Here is a 20785-nt window from a genome sequence, read left to right as displayed (position 1 = left end):
ATCTACCATCATTCATCTCACCTGAAGTGTTGAGACAAGCCTCAGAATGAAAACTTCAATAGCAACAGAGTTTACTATTTCTTCGCTGATTGTTTTAGCAGAAACATCAATTCCCACTGAGTCCAGTGGCAGGGTAGAGGCAGCCATTCAGTCTCAAAAAGCATGCTATTAGAAGCGGTAAAATCCTGCATTGTCACTCTTTCTGTCCCTGACTCTGTGCTTGGGGCCAAAAACAATTTAAACTCTACTGTTCAAGGTCCCAAACTCCACTGTGTTCTGTTGTACTCACTGAGACATTTCACTCAACTCGGTACAAGCTTTGAACTACTGGAACAAATGGTTTCATTTATTTTTTCCCTTATTCAACATGTCAAAGGTCTGACAAACCAATAAGCAAGGAAACCCTAAATTCACCTTCTGCAACACACCCAAGAGATTACCTTGCTTTGAGAGCTATGCAAAATCCAGGTGACCTAGGGCAATGACAGCCTCAGAGTGTTCAGGGAGGTGACAAGATCAGAAAGAAAAGAGGCAAAATAGAAGGAGAAATACAAGCTGCAGAAATCTTTTTGGAAGGGGAAAACAGCAAGATCTCCCTATTTCCCTTCATAGCACAGATGTAACATGACTGACTGTCACATGGTAATGGGATTTACACCAAGGGATATGTAACAGTGATTCTCCAGTGATACATACCTGGCCCTCCCCCTAACAAGTGATGCACCAATGTGACTGCCATACGCACTGTCTGTGCTGGGGTTTTTAGCCTCAAGTGCAGCATTACTAATGTAGCAGCAGTGGCTCACACCCCTATACTAGAGGTTTGAAACCATGGGGAACTACATCAGTGGAAGTCACAGTTCACACCAAAGCAATCTGTCTCCATGGGGTTTGCACTGACTGGGTGTTTTATCCACAAGGTTCACTGCAATGTGACAAGCCATTAGTCACGGAGGTTAGACATGTGACTATTAATAGTGTCACTTTCCCTTCCTCGTCCAGCAGTAGCCACAAAAGCAGTGGCACAAACCCTTCCCTGGAGTTGCACATCTGACCTTAGCAATGCTTTTGTGTGTCCAGAGCAGTGGTGGGTAACCTGCGGCCTGCACACAGCCCATTAGGGTAATCCGCTGGTGGGTCGCCAGACAGTTTGTTTACACTGACAGTCCACTGGCACAGCCACCCACAGCTTCTTACCACTGGTCCAGAGGCTCTAAGCTCAGTCATACTTGCATCCTCAGCAAGCACTACTGCCATTGAGCTTGCTCAATTCACCCGCCTTAAGGGCCAAATGCTTGAAAACTTCATGCCTAATTGCACTGGTTTTTGTTCTACAGACTGCCCTCACACAAGTGTCTACACTTTTTTTCCCCCTTCTCTAAACACAGTCAAACTCATAAATAGTATTGAAGCTTGTTTTGAAGAGCTGCATGCAGGCTAACAACGTGTATGCAAAGTGCCTGACAAATTCCAGTCCAAACAACAGCTCTCAGCCTTTGGAAAAGAAGGCTTGCAATGGAAACATCAACAAACCCTTTACTATAGCAGTGTTATATGTGTTTCATACATTTATAAGAAAAAAATATAGATTACCCTACCAGATGGCATTTTGTTTTCAGCTATAATATGCCAAACTGTTTTTTTAAACTGTACAACCTGGCATATTTATCGCTTCTCCAGACTGGACAGACAGGAAACCCTTCCCTATAACATTAGTCTAATTCTAACAGAGGCCCAGCTGTCTCCCAATTTTTTATATAGGACATGTCCTGTAATATAATACATTTGGCTTTCACAAGTCCAGCTAGTCTCTGGGTTTCAAGATCAAAGAGATTTTCTGCTGCAACTCTCCAATTCATTTCCTGGCAAGCAGTGAATACTTGGAAAGAGATGGTCACCTCTGGACTATGCAGCAATTAGCAGCTGTTGGTATTACAGCAAACTGGTAAGAATTTGCATGCCCTGTGGCATCACAAGTTGGCAGTTAAATTTTGGAAGGCATTTCACCTTCTATCGATCACATAAGCCTATGAGCACATCTGCAGTTACATTTTGGTAAGCTTTTTCTTAAACTCCATAAAACTCTCCAACAGCTGACACTGTACTGAAATTTTACTGAAGAAGAATGTAGAGAGCATTAGCGAGCACTGCTAGTATTAAATTCAGGGCTAGACAAAAAATATATTCTGTATTATACTTCCAACGGAAAGAGCTAAGACACCAGTAGAGTGAGGGTACGTCTACACTACGGGATTATTCTGATTTTACATAAACCGGTTTTGTAAAACAGATTGTATAAAGTCGAGTGCACGCGGCCACACTAAGCACATTAATTCGGTGGTAGCTTGCATCCCGCCACCCATTACTGGATACATTCCCTGCCTAAGACCTCAATGATACTTCCTTGCCGCCAACCTCTCATTCAAGCGTCCCTCCTTGCTACTCACCATTGGCTCCTCCTGTCTCAAGTCACTGGCATCTTTCCGTAATTTGATACCCATGTCTTCCACTCAGTCAATGACTATTTCATGTGTGAGATCACTTCCTGTTCCAGAACATTCGTCTACGTCTTTTTTTTCCACCGCCTTAATCTGAGATACCTCCGGTGCGGAGTAGCGGAGGCCTTGAAAATTTGCAGTCCATGAGTGAGCCGCGCAAAAAAGGAGAGAAGCTATTTAAAAGACACATTTTACAGCCACAATGGTTAATACTCTTTCACAGGAACACATATTACACTAACATAGCCACATGTGATTCACTACAAGCGTCGCATTTTGCATCTTCAATATGAGTGCCTGCGCTCTGGGTGTTTACAGATCTCACACACAGCATCGCCCCCAGCAGATATCAGCTTGCATGCAGCCATGGATAAGAAACCATATGTCTTTCGCTTCGTGCAGACCCTATTAACACAGTGCCCCTCCTTTCCCAAATCAAGCAATTCCCGTTCGTGCTGCTTCTTTCTGTTGATGAATGGCCGGCCAGAAACGACACAACCCCCCATCAATCCTGCGGATGTTCGCTTTACCCTCACCCACACAAGTGGATGGTAGCATGCGAAGATCACTGCTAAACACTCCCCTCCCCAACCCCACTCCCATGGCTGGCAGCCAGGGAAGCATCCCTGCTAACCAAACGACCAAAAGCTCAGCTCAGCCCAATCTCCCACCTCCCCCGCTATCGCTACCTGCAAGGAAGGATTTCTTTTTTCAATAGCCACAGGCCAAACGCCAGTAGGAATGCGCCATCTCATTCTGCCCTTACTTAATTCCTGAATTTCAGCCAAGTATTACATAGAACGATATCACTCTCCTGAGGATAACACAGTGAGAATAAAGAAGGATGTCGCTTGAATGCCAGCAGACACCGGGACATACGCAGTTAGGCCTTTGTCATGAGTGATACCAGATTACTCTACATGCATGGCGTGGTCAAGTGGTCCCTAGATGGACAAGGACAGTAAGGCTGCCCTGCCCAGAAACCTTCTGCAAAGGCTTTTGGGAGTACCTCCAGGAGAGTTTCATGGAGATGTCCCTGGAGGATTTCTGCTCCATCCCCAGACATTGTTAACAGACTTTTCCAATAATTGTACTGCTGCGAATGCCTCCCACAAGTCCTCAGGGCAAATCAATCATTAAAAATGTGCTTTTAAACCATGGTGTTATATTACAAAGGTACACTCACCAGAGGTCCCTCCATGACTTCATTGTCTGGGATAGTGGCTTGGAGGGCTGGGAGGGTAATTCCGTCTCGGTGAGAAAAAGCTCCTGGCTGTTGGAGAGAATGGAGTGCTGTGTGCTCTCTGCGGAAGCTCGTCCTCCTCTTCCTCCTCTACATCTTCCCCGTTCACAGAATCCTCACCAGCTGAGATTACCACCCGCCACCTTCGAATCCACGGACAAGGGTGGTGTAGTGGTGGCGCGGACCCCCTAGAATTGCATGCAGTCTCACTAGAAGCGGCATGTTTTTGGCCCCTGCCTCGGACCTTCCATTTCTTCTTTGGTTTTCTGGTAGGCTTGTCTGAGCTCCTTAACCTTCACACGGCACTGTACTGATGTCCCTGGTGTGGCCTCTTCTGCCATTCATGGCCTGGAATTTTTTCAATTTCATCCTATTTTGGAACGGAGTCCTATTAGCGTGCGAATCCTCTCCTATACAGCGATCAGATCCAGTCCATCCCGTGCAGCTCCATGCTGGATCTCCTTTTTCGATCTCAGGAGAGTGCGTTGTTACTTGTGCTGATTGAGCTCTCCATGCTGGACAACAGGAATAATTCAAAAGTTCGCGGGCTTATTTCCTGTTTACCATGGGCCAGTTGCATTCGATTTCAGATGGCTTCGCCAATAGCGGTCACAATGGTGCACTGTTGGGATACTGCCGCAGCCAATACGTTCTATTGCGGCCGACACTAACCCTGAAATACCGATAATGAGCAATACCGATTTCAGATGCTACTCCTCTCGGTCGGGCGAGGACGTAACATGAAAACCGGTTTAAAGAGCCCTTTATATCGATATAAAGGGCCTCGTTGTGTGGACGGGTGCAGGGTTAAATCGGTTTAACGCTGCTAAATTCGGTTTAAATGCGTAGTGTAGACCAGGCCTGACTTACGCTACCTTCTTCCAGTTCAATGGCCAGTTTTCAGTTCAAAATGCCACACTCTAAGTAGTCCCAGTGAAGTCAACAGACCTATTTGCCTGAATAAAGTAAGCAAGACTTGACCCTAACTGTCAGATGAATGAACTACTCAACTTCCCTTTTCCAGTCTTGTTTGTAGATCATGTTATACTTCTATGATACATGGATAGCAAACATAGGCCTCATACTATCACCAAGCAAACCACTTCTTAAATCTTTAATATTGAAAAAGATGGACTGAGTTTTTCTGCAGCCTCTAAAATTTCACACATATTTTAGTCCAATCCCCTTCAAAGTAAATTACCAACATGAGACATACAAATGCTACCAGTGGTAAGGTAGTATATCAAAGTTTGTACCCTGGATGTTAAATGTCAGAAGTTCTCTGTTTTAGCATTTTATGTAGCAAAAATGAAAATATTTTAGAATAAAGGCTAGACTGCAACATTTTGGATTAAACAAATACATATCGTAAAAGAATAAACTAAGTCTACTTTGAAACCAAGAGAAACACCAGGATCAACATTTTAATAAATATTCTCTTTGAGTATAAAAGTTTTCTTTGGACACATTTAAAGTCTTATGGTCTCACTTCTACTCTTTTAACTAAGATGTGTTTGTGTGTGCGTGTACGTCATTGATAAAGATGATGACCAAGCCTACTTACCCATTTCAGGGGAGAGCTCCATGTCTCCCTTCACTGGGTCCTGTGCATGATTTCCAAATGGATTCCCTATACTGCTGCCTTTCCGTTGTGGTTCAGGTACACGAACTGGACCCCGAGTGAAACGGGGATAGAATTTTTTTGGAAGTGGCTTTTGAGGTTCCAGCCCCTTGACGGGCACATTCTTGAAAGATTGGGTCTCTTCGCTGAAGTTGAAATAAACAAACAGCAGAAGTGTCCAGGTCACAGATGTGAAAAGGCACCCATAGCAGAAATAGCGAAGCGTGACACTTCCCATTGTAGAGCTAGCATTGTTGATGGCCCATTCTCAATTCCCTGAAAGAGAATCAAAGAAACACCGAACTGAGACCTCCATCTGTTAAGACTCTTCTGTAGACTTATGCATGGAGTAACTAAATGCCAACTTTTTATAAAATGCTATTTTAAACCTATGCTCTATATTTTAATTTTATGTTTACGCATTATTTCTTTTTCCTCTTCCACCCAAATATCAAAATACTTAGGGTCCCAGACTCCTTAGTACTGTATATCTTCAGATACAAGGCTAAAGACCCAGATAGTCTTGGGTGAAATATTAACAGCAGTTTCTTTCAAGTTGTGGGACAGTTTACTGGTGTCCACAATACAGAAGTCACAAAGTGTTTGTATTACTCTTATTACTTATAACACATAATATTCTGTTTTTCTAAGAGACAGGAAAGGAAGACATGTAGGCTAAGGAAAGGATAATAAAAGAGAAACACACACATGAAAACTCAAACAAGAAGGAGGAGGTGACCGATCCAAAGGGGTGGGGAAGTAACTTTTAAGGAAGTATCTCAGGAATGCCTCCAAGATCCACATGTCAAACTCACTCCTCCACTGTGAAAGGGAAGGGAGTTAAAAGGCACCTCAGTGAGACTGCCCTATTTGCGAGAATCCCAAAAGACACTCTGCAATGTCAGGATCCGTGCAGGGGGTGAGAAAGGACAGGGCCAGCTAGCGGCTGAGAACTGACCTATGTTATGTGGGGCAGTGGAGGGAGACGTTCACCGTACTTTATCTGGCCCTGAGAAGTTACCAGGGAAAGGTAAAAAGCCTGGGCTCTCTTACCTTCTTTGCAGAGCCCTCTCTGTGACAGGATACCCCAAGGTCTCCAGGAGAGTCCCTAGCAGAGAGATTAGATTGGCATTGGCTTCCTGCAGACCCTTGAATATCCTTCCAGGTTTTGGGATGGATTCCACAGCAGGCAAAGGGCTATGAAACAGAACTGGGAGGGAGCAAACTAGCCCAGAGTTTTTATTCTAAGCAGTCACCCACAAACATGACTTCCCAGAGACGTATCGACAACCGTTATCAGAACTGAACATTACAGAACTGAGGACAGGGGAGGGAATAGAAATAGACTGTACTGGTGACTGCATTTTATTTACAGTTGCCAAGAAAATTAGTTACACTTTTTGAGTTCTCTTGTCGAAATTAAGGTCCAAGAAATCACATAATACCCAAAATGGAAAACTGGTCCTGAGAAATGTATTGATTAGGTGTTTCTGGCAGCTATCAGTTAGATTTATTGGTTTGTTTTGAGGGATGGGAGGAGAAAGGTAATTAAGAACCCCTAACATAGAGTTCACCAGAAAAATCTGGAATGCTCTTTCAGAGTTACACTTGATCTAAACCAATTAACCAAAATACACAATTCTTTCTACAGCTATATATGTAGCTATCATCCATTTGTTTGTTGTTGTTGTTTTATTTTGGGGGGGAGGCTGGAGGGGTGAGATGGCTGGGTCTATTTTCAAGTATCCATGGGTTTTAAAGAAGTAAGATTGTCAAAGTATCAGAAATCACCAACAAAACTCTTCAGCTGAATCTAGCAAAGAACAAATCAGAACAAGAGACAGCATCTACAGCCTCTTCCAAACGCTTTATGAATAACTGATTATCCCTTACAACATCTCTGTGAGGTAGGTAGAAATTATTCCCTTGTTACAGGTGGAAAACTAACAGAAATTAAGCCTATGATTATGCTCCCACTGAAGTTTGAAGTCAGTGAGATTTTGCTATAAAAATGCAATATTGGGCCCCAAGTGACTTGGCTAAGATCACAAAGCATCACTGTTAATCAAACTCTGGCATTCCCAGGTCAGACCATGCCACTCCTTCATTTGTTAAAGTTCTTCTAACAAAAAATATTTACCTGCTATTCTTACTAGGTGAAATTCATCCCTGTGCAAAGTGCCAGACTATGCAGCACTTAAGCCCAATGACTTAAGTGGGTTTAAATGGAGCCTAAGTCTTGTGCTGGCCCTCTGTATACAGGTGCAATGCACACACTGTCAATCAGAAGCCTTCTCCTATGCTCTAAAGAGGGATGCTGCTGCTGAGCTGTTACTTTAGAACCATGAAAGTAGCCAGACAGTAAACAAAAGCTTGGGATTTCTGAATCATTTCTTCATCCAATTTAGCTGGCTCAGTACTTAGCTACACCATAGCTTCAAAGCATCTGCCTCAAGTCTCCCACTCCCTGTGCCAACGGAGGTCAAGGATGTTGCCAAGGTGAATCTAGACTCAAAAAAGCAAGGGAGGTTGCCACGGAGCAAATAGATTAGACGAACAGCTACAGCCTCTCACAACAACATTGTTTCTTGCTGACTGATCTGTAGACTGTTCAAGCTCATCCGCACTACAGGAAGATCTGTGCACTAGCCAGTTTTTCTCCACGGGAGCAGTGGAATGAGGTCTGTTTTAAAACTTTATTTAGCCTAAAAAGCTGCTCTCTAGCGAACGTTAGAGCTGTCTCCCCACTGGCAATGAAAAGGCACCATTCCAACACAGCCCCACCACATGCACACAAAACACTGGCTGCGAACTGATCTAGTTCTTTTTTGAAGCACAGATATGCCCTTTCTGACCACTGCAGAGAAGACCAGTCAGTAATCACTCTGTTCTAACAGAGAAGGGGTATTTTATTTCACAGACATCTAAGAGGAATCAGGCCTTCAATTAGGAGGAAATGAAATAAGTGAGTGCCAGAGTGAAGAGAACCTCAGGGCCCCCCAGCTGGAAAGCCTTTGTCCAGAAGCTAGCACAGTGAGAGAAAGCAGGCCTATATCACATGAATACAAATTTAATATGCAATATTCCATCTGTTCCTTGTTGAGATGTAGTTGTCCCTCTCCCCCTCAATCCCACTGGTTCACGCCACATTGTACACGACATATGAAGTATGAAACAGCATTTAAAACAAATCAGGGATTCAGATTCAGAAGAGCAGATCCTTTCAATAACTTGCTATTTAACCAAAACATTCAGTGACACCTTTGGCAGAAAGTGTAGGAGGACTATTTATTTTCTTTAAGTTTCCATTTCTGTGGCAACATTTTGTTTGGGATTTGGGGAGAGGGTTACTCTGTCTTTACAAATAACATAACTAAAAAGCTCATCAGGCTTATTAATGAATCTTAATTTCAAGCAGAACATCTTGAGCAGGAACACTGAGGCCTTGTCTATACTTGGGGTTTCAACCATCAGTCAGCTGGGATAGCTGCATCTGTGCAAATAAAATAAACAGCTATAAAAGCTACAGTGCAGCTTACCCGGGTTTCAAGTAAGAGGCGGCTACTCGGGTGCATACTACCAGAGAGAAGTTAGGTCTGTGACCACTGAAAGGAGGCACTAGGTTGGGACTCCTCCGCGCTCATTTCAGGCTCCAGTTCAAAAGGTTTTTTTTTAAATCCTCCATGAGTTTGTTTCCATTGATTTTCATAGATCTGTGGAGCCAATGCACAGCTTATGCCAGCCATCATTTGGCCCACAGTCTTTATCTACTCCTCTCTCTGCTCATCTAGCATGGCATGGGCTTCTTCCCTTTCTACACACAATACAGTTACTGTCTGCAGGAGCTTTTCCCTTCCCATCTCTCTTCACTTCTCTAGCTCTGTGACCTTAGAGTGTTACGGTGGAAATTGATCAAGAGTCAAATAAATAAAATAAATAAATAAATAATTGGAGATATACCAATCTCCTAGAGCTGGAAGGGACCCTGAAAAGTCTTTAAAAGCAGCAAAGAGTCCTGTGGCACCTTACAGACTAACAGACATTTTGGAGCATGAGCTTTCGTGGGTGAATGTAGTGGATGTAGTGGAAATTTCCAGGGGCAAGTATATATAAGCAAGCAAGAAGCAGGCTAGAGATAATGAGGTTAGTTCAATCAGGGAGGATGAGGCCCTCTTCCAGCAGCTGAGGTGTGAAAACCAAGAGAGGAGAAACTGGTTTTGTAGCTGGCAAGCCATTCACAGTCTTTGTTTAATCCTGAGCTGATGGTGTCAAATTTGCAGATGAACTGAAGCTCAGCAGTTTCTCTTTGAAGTCTGGTCCTGAAGATTTTTGCTGCAGGATGGCCAGCTTAAGGTCTGCTATAGTGTGGCCAGGGAGGTCGAAGTGTTCTCCTACAGATTTTTGTGTATTGCCATTCCTAATATCTGATTTGTGTCCATTTATTCTTTTCCGTAGAGACTGTCCAGTCTGGCTGATGTACATAGCAGAGGGCCATTGCTGGTATATGATGACATATATTACATTGGTGGACGTGCAACTGAATGAACTGGTGATGGTGTGGTTACCAGATCAGCCACACCATCACCAGTTCATTCAGGATTAAACAAAGACTGTGAATGGCTTGCCAACTACAAAACCCATTTCTCCTCCCTTGGTTTTCACACCTCAGCTGCTAGAAGAGGGCCTCATCCTCCCTGATTGAACTAACCTCGTTATCCCTAGCCTGCATCTTGCTTGCTTACATATACTTGCCCCTGGAAATTTCCACTACCTGCATCTGATGAAGTGGGTATTCACCCACGAAAGCTCATGCGCCAAAACGTCTGTTAGTCTATAAGGTGCCATAGGACTCTTTGGTGCTTTTACAGATCCAGACTAACACGCCTACCCCTCTGATACTGAAAGCTCATTGAGTCCAGCCTCCTGCCTTCACTAGCAGGACCAAGTATTTATGCCCCAGATCCCTAAGTGGCCCCCTCAAGGACTGAACTCTCAACCCTGGGTTTAGCAGGCCAACGCTCAAACCACTGAGCTATCCCTCCCTTCACTGATCAGATTGATAAACACATCCCTTCAGCTGTCTGTGTATGGAATGTAACAATACATGAAATGTCACTACTTTGTGGTGCATGTCATCTTAACTGTCAAAGGAAATATCCCTCCTCTCCCAGCTGACCTCCCCAAACAGGATTCTGAAGCTCAGGCATTAAAGCTCAGGCATTATGCTGTTCTAAGCCAACAAGCTGCTCGCGAGTCCGGAAGACGTAAAGAAGGATTTGTGTCTCAGACTACTTACTGTTCCTGCCCCAAGGCATTACCAGCCGTGTCAGCATACAGGGCAGGCTGCATTGAGAACGTGGCTGGTGAACATTTAAGGTCAGTTTAGGACACTGGTAAACAAGTGATAGTAAAATTCCAGCTCAAACAATTTAACACAAGTTGAGCAGTTAACAGCCCAGAAGTTCAGATAGCTAGATATAATGCTAGCACAGCTAACAGGCTTACATAGTTAAAGCCTGACCACTTAATGTAGAAGCACACGGCCATTAACTAGGCAATATATTTAACTGAGGCTATGTCTACACTACACGCCTCTGAAAGACTAAAGTTTTGTCGTTCAATTGCCAGTGTAGACGTAACCTTAGTGAGGAGAACCAAGGATCATCTATGCTACAAATATAACAGTGCGGCTGAACCCATTTGCCCCCACGTTGGCCAGTATGAAGACAAGGTTCAAGCATAGTTCTGTTTCCTCAGTGGTTCAGGAGCCAAGTTAACAATCAACATTACCCAAAAGGGCCACAGTGGTGTGAATTCATTGTTTCATTTACTATAGTACCATTCATATTTAACCAGTATGACAAGGGAATATTTAGTTTTTATATATGTATATTATTCTCACAGCAAATGAGTTAATAACTTATTGCAAGTTGACGCTTAATTGGTTAATAACATAGTAAAAGCATCCTGACTGGTTAATAATTAAATCGCAAAGAGCCACAGGAAACAAACACATTAAAGAGCCACTTGCAGCTCATAAACCATAATCTGAGTATCACTGATGTAAACAGTATCTTAACCAAGTGCAAGTTCAGAGGCACAGCAAAGATGCCATCTGGAATACATAAATCCATGCTTGAAACATGTCAGGAAGAACTGTTCCACAATAAGGTGCCCTAAGGGTTGTACCAGTCTAGCATAGCCTGAGCATGATGCTGCCATATTTCTCCCTATCATTACTGAAGGATATAGATGACAACACATGAATGCTCAAAAGGACCTTAAATATACAATTAACCCCATTTTCTTCCAGATGTATGTGCTGGAAGAACATACAGGATGAACACAAGAACAGTAAAAAAAAAAAAAAAAAAATTAAAATAAATAAATATACAAAATACCTAGCATTTTCTCTCATATACAACATAACATTTATAATAAATACTAATTTGTACCTATAACACCTTTCAGTCAAGAATCTCAAGAGACTTTTTAAATGTTACTTAAGCCTCAACATCCTATGCAGTAGGCAGGCCGTATTATTTATCATTTGCATTGCTGTAGTGTCTATGCAGTGTTTCTCAAATGCGGCCACCACGGCCTTTTCTTCCAGCCACAGCCATCTAGGATGTGATGGGGAGACGCAAAGCAGTGGCCCCTCTCTCAGGGCTGCCAGCAGTGGTTAGGTCTTGCTCCCCTCCAGAGACACAAATGCTGGAGATGCAGACAACTGGTAAATTCCCCACAGGGGGGTAGGGCAGGCAGGCTTTGGCCACAGGGCTTTGGGCTCCGTCCACACAGTGGCAGGCTCTGGTTCCAGGCTCCGGCCCCAGGCTCACCACCCCTGCCATCGTCCCTGGGCCCCGCTGCCCTTCTGCCCACCTCCTCATCCAGGGTTTAATTTGTCCCAGGGCTTGCTGGGGCTGAGTAAGTCTGCCATGAAAAGTGATATTAAAAAACATGCAAATATCACTTTTCACAGGAGAAGACTTACCAGCTAGCAAGTCTTAGAAGAAAAAAAAAACAGTGCAACCAAAAAAGCAAAAGAAACGACGACAACAAAAGACAAGAACATGCGAAGTGCCTTATTTGTGTTTCTATTCCATTTAGGTTCAGTAAAGAATAGAGACAACTGTAAATTATTTTTATTATGGAGTCTGAAAAAACCCTACATAAATTACAATGATTTGGAGATGTATATGTGCATATGATTTATAAAGTTAATTAAGTATTTTAGGAAAAATTGTCAGCGCGGCCACCAGCAAGAGTTGGGGACCACACTCTGAGGCTACCAAAAATTGGTACAGGTGCCCCATTCACAGACCAGGACCCCACTGTGCTAAGCACTGCACAAACACATACAAAAAGGCTGTCTCTATGACAAGCTTACCATCAACTTTGCAAGTAGAGAAACCATACCATAGATTTAAGATTGACTAGCTCGTTGAAATCTAGCCGTTAGGAGGAAGCTAAAAGTAGTTTAGAGCACTATTTTGAGCATTCACAATAAAACACTGTTTTTTTTAAATTTCCCCCTCTCTCGTTGCTGGGTACAAAGACCCCACTAACTTGTCCACTACTCCTCATGAGATCTGAATCAATCATCAAAACATTAAACAGATTTAATAATTAGCCGGAGACAAAGATAATTCACATGCAACCAAAAAGCTGAGCATTTGCCATTCCCCACAGCAAGTAACTGATGCAGCTTAAAGTAATGCTGAATCGACGCATTAGCCTTTAATCTTTTTAGCAAAACACTATAAATAAAGAGACTGTATTTCACAATACTGTATTTTGGCTTACAGTAAGGGATGGCTAGGTGATCTTTAACTAGGCATGGTCTAAATGCCAACATTCATTTGGATTAGCCTCAAACGTTTAGTAAACATTCTTCATCACTTAATGTTTAATCACTGGGCCCTGAGGTTCTGTCAGAGGTCAACTTGACCTCACATTGTTGAAACAGACGTCAGACTTATTAGAAAAAAAATCTTAACACAACTTTCAGGCTCTCCAAACAGAACTTTCCTTAGAAAAGCACCATCACCACCAAATCTCCTGTAAAGTTGCCTGTGTACTGTTTCTGTTTTAAGTGAAGAAAGACGACGATCTTTGTGTATCCTCAGCTGTTAATAAATTAGCAAAAAGTTGCCAAGACAGTATTACTGCAGTTTTCTGTGTAAGGAATGTGACATCTCTGCTAGTTCTTCTATATCTGCTAGTTCTTCTATATCGGGAGTTCTCAAACTGGAGGTCGGGACCTCTCAGGGGGGTCGCAAGGTTATTACGTGGGGGGGTCACAAGCTATCAACCTCCACCCCAAATCCTGCTTTGCATCCAGCATTTATAATGGTGTTAAATATAAATTAAAAACACTTTTTTTTATATAAGGGTGGTCGCGCTCAGAGGCTTATCGTGTGAAAGGGGTTACCAGTACAAAAGTTTGAGAACTACTGATCTATAGAGTCCTGGCTAAAACTTTTAAAAGAAATGTCACTTTATCTTCTTGGTTTTTATAATCTAAATTTGTTAGTAATTTCCTAGCTCCTACTGTTGGTGCTTAGGTGGTAGCAAATACTTTCAAAAAAGAAGTTTTTCCCTATTTCAACCCTCCCCAATTTTATCATCTCCATGAATTTTTCAACCAAACAGTGTTAACAGCATATCGAACAGGAGTCATATATAGGGGGAAAATAATGCTACTCCCCTAGTCCACTCATGATACCAAAATGGAGACGTCACTCACAGCAGATTGTGTATTTATGATGAGGGCTCTCTTCTCCACGCTTTAATAGGATGTTAGCAGTGTTGACAATATAAATAACCTTCATTAGGTTTCAGAGTTAATACAGTCAGATGGAAAGTCATTCATACCTCTGAGAGCTATTGATTCACGTTGCCTGCAGACTCCAGCAAACTCCAGTTTATACTGAGTTCAGATTCTGAAGGTTTTCTTTGCAGCACAAAGGCTAGACACATTTTTAAATGAAAGTTTAGGATTCTAGAACACAAGAACGAACCCAACCTGACTCCTTAATAATCAATTTCCACTGGTTCGTTAACAGTACAAAATGACATCCACTCACCAATACGACTTACTGAGAGGCTTTTCTTACATTTGTCAAATGAAGGGCTTCCTGCAGTTTAACTACTGCCATTATAGACAAGAAGGCAGACTACTGTACACTGTGAATTAGATGGCTATCTTGTGACATGCAGTAGTTATGCAATAACAACTCTTACGTTGTGCTTTTCATCAGGGCATTTCAAAGTGCTTTACACAGCAAGTATCATTGTTCTCGATTCACAGCCAGGGGAACTGAGCTGGAAATCATTCAATGTCCAACAGGTGCAGGAGCTAATAATCAGCTGTGAATGGTTTAGAAGAGGACTCTAAAATAACTCTAAGGATAAAGACACCCACTTCCACATAAGAGTGCTCCAAAGCCTGCCATTATGTTAGCACAACTACTCTTCATTTAGATATGGGGTGGGCAAACTACGGCCCGGGGGCTCCATCCAGCCCTTCAGATGTTTTATTCTGGCCCTCGAGCTCCTGCCAGGGAGCAGGGGCTTGATCCACATGGCTCCTGGAAGCAGCGGAATGTCTCCGCTCTGGCTCCCAGATGAGGGGCAGCCAGGGGGCTCTACATGATGCCCCTGCCCCAAGTACCACCCCTACAGCTCTCATTGGCCAGCAAACAAGGCCAATGGGAGCTGCAGGGGCAGCAGCTGCACCTCCGCATAGAAGCCAGAGGGGAACATGCTGCTGCTTCCAGGAGCTGCTTGAGGTAAGTGCCGCCCAGATCCTGCACCTCTGACCCCCTCCCACGCCCCAATCCTGATCCCACTCCCTCTCTCCGAACCCCTTGGTCCCACCCTCCTGCATCCCAGAGCCCTCACTCCTCCACCCACACCCAAATCTCCTGCCTGGAGCCCCCTGCCACATCCTGATCTCTTCATTTCTGGCCCCACCCCAGATCCCACACCCCCAGCCGGAGCCCTCATCCCTCCCACACAACAACCCAAATTCTGTGAGCATTCATGGCTCACCATACAATTTCCATACCCACATGTGGCCATCAGGCCAAAAAGTTTGCCCACTCCTCATTTAGATGATATATGACTAGAAAATGGAGATTTGAAAGGCCTGAAAAATAACTTATTACCTTATCTGCAGAGCTCCTGAGCACCTGAAGCTCCCACTGAAGCCAATGACAGCTGCTGATACCCATCTTCCAACAGTGGATTATAGATTATAGTAGATTATACATATCATTGTTAACAATACTCTCCATCTTTTTTCAATCAGATGCTCTCAAAGCACTCTACAGATATCAATTTAGCATCACAACAGATATTTACCCTCCTTTACAGTTAGGGAAATGGGCATAGAGAGATTTCTTGCCTAATTTTTAGACATGCTGAGCATCTGTAACTCCCTCTGAAGAGCTATCCTTCTTGAAGTCAATGGGAGCTGCAGATACTCAGAACCTCTAAAAACCCAGGTTGTCTCACAAATCTCTGGGAGAGCCAGGAACAGAACCCAGATTCCCCAACTCTCAATCTAATGCTGTTACCACAAAACTATCCTTCCACTAAAAATAACTGGCTATATCCCACTAATAGACAATGTACACAAAACTTAAAAACCCTAAATGAAATGTGTTGCATGAATAATACCATAAACATTCATCTGCTTAAACTATTTGGCATTTGCCCAAGCTGTTCTACCGCTGTAAATGGTTCACACAGAAATAACCTACAATGTTTTACACTTTGGACTTGAAACAAACCTCAAGATACCTTTCTATGCACTATAGCTATCTTTGATTTCATACACTATACACAGTAATGTCATCCTAGAAAAGTCATGTTGAATTTGAGGAAATCCAAAAACTTCGTTATATACTTGTGGTAATAATAAAGCTTTAAATAGACGGAATTCACAACAGGGTAAACAAATGACTGGCAAACTATATTTTTCTGAAATATTTTTCTCATTCTACTTCCAGTTTCTAATTTCAAAGTACTTCTATAATGAAGAACTCAAATGTTCATCTCTCTCTCCTCAAAGCATCCCACATCTGTGCCAACAAAATGCTACAGTTTTCTTACTAGGAAAGAACACCAATAAATATCCCTCCTCTCTGATGAGGGACTACGTACTCCAGGGTCCCATCATGTTAGCACAGGTCCAAGCAACTAGAATCTAGATGCAAAAAGCAGCTATAAGTGTTTGGAAGGAAAATAAATCTCATAAGACCCAGGGTCTCACGTTAATAAGCTATGTAACAGAACAGCCTAGTCCCATTTTAGGTATAATCAGTCAGAGGTGCAACCTTGTGTGAAGCAGATTAACATAACAGCCCAGTTCATGAGTAGAGAATACAAACACTTACGTATTGGAAACATCAGTTTAGAAAAATCCTAAAATGGTCACACTGAGCAAACAAAGTGGTGCTCAGTCATTGGATATACACAGCTGTGCTGCACAGTCCTCCTTCGATCCTAGAATGTTACTGTTTACCAACATACCCAGTACCCTATATCCATAGGCTGCTCTTACCTACCCCTATTTCTAACAAATGTGCCATGCCACAGAATTACTCCACTGGCAAGTACTTCAAGCCATCCAGAGCCTAAACACACTGCATCCCATTCATGGTGTCCTGATGATTATTTCTTCTTTTCTGATGCTAATAGATATTTCTCTTCCTACCAATAAGGACATCCTCTTTTCAACAGCAGAGCCGGCTCTGGGACAAGCCATAAAGTTCATCTGCTAGCTCCCAAGAAAGGTGCAGAGATTCAGTAATACAAGCAATACAGGTCATGATAGGTGTTCTGTGACTTTGCCTCTCTCCTCCTCCTTCATACACAGCTGTAAGTACTGTAAGATTAAAAACACTTTGATTCAACATACAGAAGAGACTGCAAGGTTAACCACATGGAAACAAGCTGCCAAATACACTTCTATTTAAAAATCTACCTAGCTGTTCCTTTGCAAATTACACTTACAAAGCCTGCAGATACAGCCACAAAAGAAAACTAGATACATATAAAACAGTAGGATAATTTTAAGAGACACATTCTGCATAATGAATTGAACAAACGAGTCTCACCTTTTCCGCAGCAGAGCCTGCACAAGAGAAGCAATGCAAGGTTACGTGGTGAAAATACATTTGCTGCAGTTACGGTCAAATCCAGTTGGTGTCTTCATTCTCAGTGAACAATAAAACACTGAACCTAAAACTTAACACTTTCCTGCTGGTTGTGGCTCATAAGTTCTAACTGAGAACTGTGGCAACAAATACAAGTCTCTCTGTAATAGGCTAAATTGAATGAAATCTTAGGAAACAATTGTAGCAAAACTATTTCTGATTTGGCTGCATATCCTGCCCCAGAGAGCAGTTAGATTTTTTTTTTAAACTGATGTATGAGCTATATATTTGGCAGTAAGCAATCACAAGACCTTGCAGTGTTGATTACTACAGAGGTGTAAATACTTGCTAAGCATATCACTAAGGGTACGGCTACACTTGGAAATGTGCAGCGCTGGGAGTTACAGCTGTGTTCGTACAGCTGTGTAGGGACTGCGCTGCAGTGTGGCCACATTTGCAGCATTTGCAGCGCTGTTGGGAGTGGTGCATTGTGGGCAGCTATCCCACAGAGCACCTCGTCCCATTTTGGCGCTGTGGATTGTGGGAAGGGTAACAGAAAGGGTGCGGGTCATTCTGTTCCCTGTCCCAACGGCCCCGTGTGCCCATCGCTTACACGATCCCAGCATGTTTGGTTCGCCATTGTGAGGTCTCAGCGCAATTTCTGTTAGAATAAGAGCCCGAGCTGTCTGAGGACTTTGTCTGATGAATGTCGCCAGCACATCACGTTTGGCAGTTGAGCTATTCCTTCAGCTCCGAAGTGACAGTGAGGAGGTCGACGACGATATCGATTCGCACTGGATTGGCACTGTGACACTAAATTGCGTTGTGGTATAAACTGATGTTGTTTCAGCCACCGTTGGAACGCCGCTTTGGCTGGGAAACATCAACTGAGTGGTGGGATCACATCATCCTGCAAGTCTGGATGATGAAGCAGTTGGCTTTGGCAAAACTTTTCAAGTATGAGAAAAGCCACTTTATTCATGGGACTGTGTGGCTGAGCTCGCCCCAACCCCTGCGGCGCAAGACATGGAGATAAGAGCTGCCCTGTTAGTGGAAGAAGGCAGGTGGGCTATTTCGCCATCTGGGAAAGATGGCAAACTCCAGACAGCTATCCACATTGGCAGTTCTTGCGAACCAGTTTTGAGTGGGGAAAGTCAACCCGTTCTTGGAAATAGTGTTGATGCAGTTTGGCAGGGCCATAAATCGCATCCTGCCTAGAGAACCGTGGGACCTCGGGGAACATGCAAGACATTCGTAATGGCGTTGCACAAACGGGTTTCCCAACTGTGGGGGGGTGATAGAGGGACGCATGTTATCCTAGTGTCTGGCACACCCCACGTTGGCGCGGCGTACATTAGATCGAAGAGGTTAGTGTCTGCTGTGGTCTGCCATGCACTGTGGATCACCGTGGGCGGTTTCCACTGACAATTACCCCAGGACGCCTGCGGAAAGGTGCAGTGATGCATTGCATCTTTCGGAAACAGTAGCCTACGCTCCTGTGCAAGAAGTTGTCAGGCCAGGACTGTCGCTCTCAACATCAAGTCGTAGGGAAATCGAAGTTGCGCCATGGGAGCCTGAGTGTGTGGTACGCTTGAGCCCGTAATGCCATGGCTCAGTTAAGTACCGTACACAGTGGAAGCGGGACAGGAGCAATGGACCGGTTTAACAGGCGGAGCGGTGCAGATTTATGTAACGATACCGTGGAGGTGGTGTTGGCGTTAAAGTGCGCGCTGGGGTCTGTGTCAGTGCGGAAGCTAGATCTTGGGGGAAAGCAGCATCCCGACGGTGTATCCACGTGCTGGTACTTCGCCAATATATTGTGAGGAAGGGTGAAACATCAGTGAGGAATGAACCGTCCGAGGTTCAACACCTGGAGGCGAAGTGCACAGCTTAGAGGCAGGGCTACTAGACGAGGCCAGAACAAGGCTTTTCAAGGATTAGGCATTGCCTTAAGGAAGCATTGCAGGCTGAAGCCAACAGTAATGTTTGGTGCCTTGCCACAGGAGTGAAGTACAGTGGTTACAGTTGATTTGCAGTGCCTGTTTTTTCTTCTTGGAGGCTACAGGATGTTTTCACTTTCTGCAATAATAAAAACTGTTTGTAAAAGCAAGAAATCATTTATTCAAAATACAGACATAAATGGCAGTTGGGGTAGGTGCCTGAACTGTACAGTCAGAGGTTTGAATATGTCCTGCCGTGGAGTTTGCTGTGCAATGCCTGCTGCACTTCAGGATTAATATGCTGCATGGTGATGGGGGTTGAGTGCATTAGGGTAAGGGCGTAGTTCTCAGGGCTGGTAGTGTGAACGTACAGGCGTTGGGCATCTGGTGGTGGTAAGAACCAAGTCAAGATAAGAACATAAGAAGAGAGAAAGAAGGTTTTGAGCAAACAGTGGGGCCACAAGGGAGAGAGCTTTGGGTGATGGGGTGGGGGGGGTTAGCACAGTAGTGATTCTGCCTTGCATGCGCTACCAGTGACTGTAGTAACAATATACAGTTCCGCTTTGGCGCCCTAGGGAGGGCTTATCAGGTGTCTTTGTGCTTTTCTGGTAGCCAATTCCTTTCTCCTGCTTTTGTGTTTCCTCCACTGATTGCATTTTCTCTCTCCAGTCCTGCAGCCTCTTATTCTCTCTGGCATTACTGATTCTAACTGCTTTCACCAAATCTCTTTGTTTTTCCTTGGTTTCCTCCTCAGTTCTGTAGTCTTCATTCAGTCCGTGACAGGGCTGAGAATTCAAGGGACACTTAAAAAAAAAAAAAATAGAAACATTTATTACAGAGGTTGCATTGTTTATATTCACAGTGAAAGGGTATTGTAGCTATTTATAGCATCATTTAACATTAAGCAAACATTAGCACAGAGAGGCCACAGCAGTGAAGACATGGTGAGTAATGGGAATGAGTGATTAATGATCCATGTTTCTGCCGCGACTTCACCTGGGATGGGGAGCTGCTTGATTCAGGACTCACTGAGGTTTTTCTGTGCATTGGGGGAAAGCAGAGAGCCAGCTGGAGGGGGAAAGTGCACTGAAAACACACCCACAATTTGCCAACAGCAGTTACTCCTTTGGAATCATGTTTCTTGCTGTGACTCACTGGGAAGGGAACTGCTTGAGTCAGATCACTGGGGTTTTCTGTGCATTGGGGAAGCAGAGAGGCAGCTGGGAGCGAAAGTGACTGAACAGTATCCCTACATTTTCCACAGGATTTTTATTCCTGCATAGATTATATGCTGCTGTTGGTTTACCGGGAAGAGG

The 20785-nt window shown here is 43.7% G+C and overlaps 1 protein-coding gene across 6 annotated transcripts in view; it reads right to left on the bottom strand.

Moving 5' to 3' along the window:
• The window catches only part of GALNT11 (polypeptide N-acetylgalactosaminyltransferase 11), a 96349-nt gene that overhangs the window by 59650 nt on the left and 15914 nt on the right, over positions 1-20785 (bottom strand). For 5 of the 6 annotated variants that reach the window (XM_075062187.1, XM_032767814.2, XM_032767818.2 and 2 more), the window contains exon 2: positions 5306-5638. In XM_075062187.1, coding sequence (XP_074918288.1) covers positions 5306-5600 — 295 coding nt within the window. In that variant the 5' untranslated portion in view covers positions 5601-5638. Of the gene's footprint in view, positions 1-5305; positions 5639-6415; positions 6434-20785 lie in introns of those variants that run through there. The other variant, XM_032767816.2, reaches the window with a different exon arrangement.

Source organism: Chelonoidis abingdonii, chromosome 2, assembly GCF_003597395.2.
Source record: "Chelonoidis abingdonii isolate Lonesome George chromosome 2, CheloAbing_2.0, whole genome shotgun sequence".
In the NCBI taxonomy this organism is placed as follows: domain Eukaryota; kingdom Metazoa; phylum Chordata; order Testudines; family Testudinidae; genus Chelonoidis; species Chelonoidis abingdonii.
The sequence above is the reverse complement of the archived record's forward strand: the minus strand, read 5'-3'. Positions and strand labels throughout refer to the sequence as shown.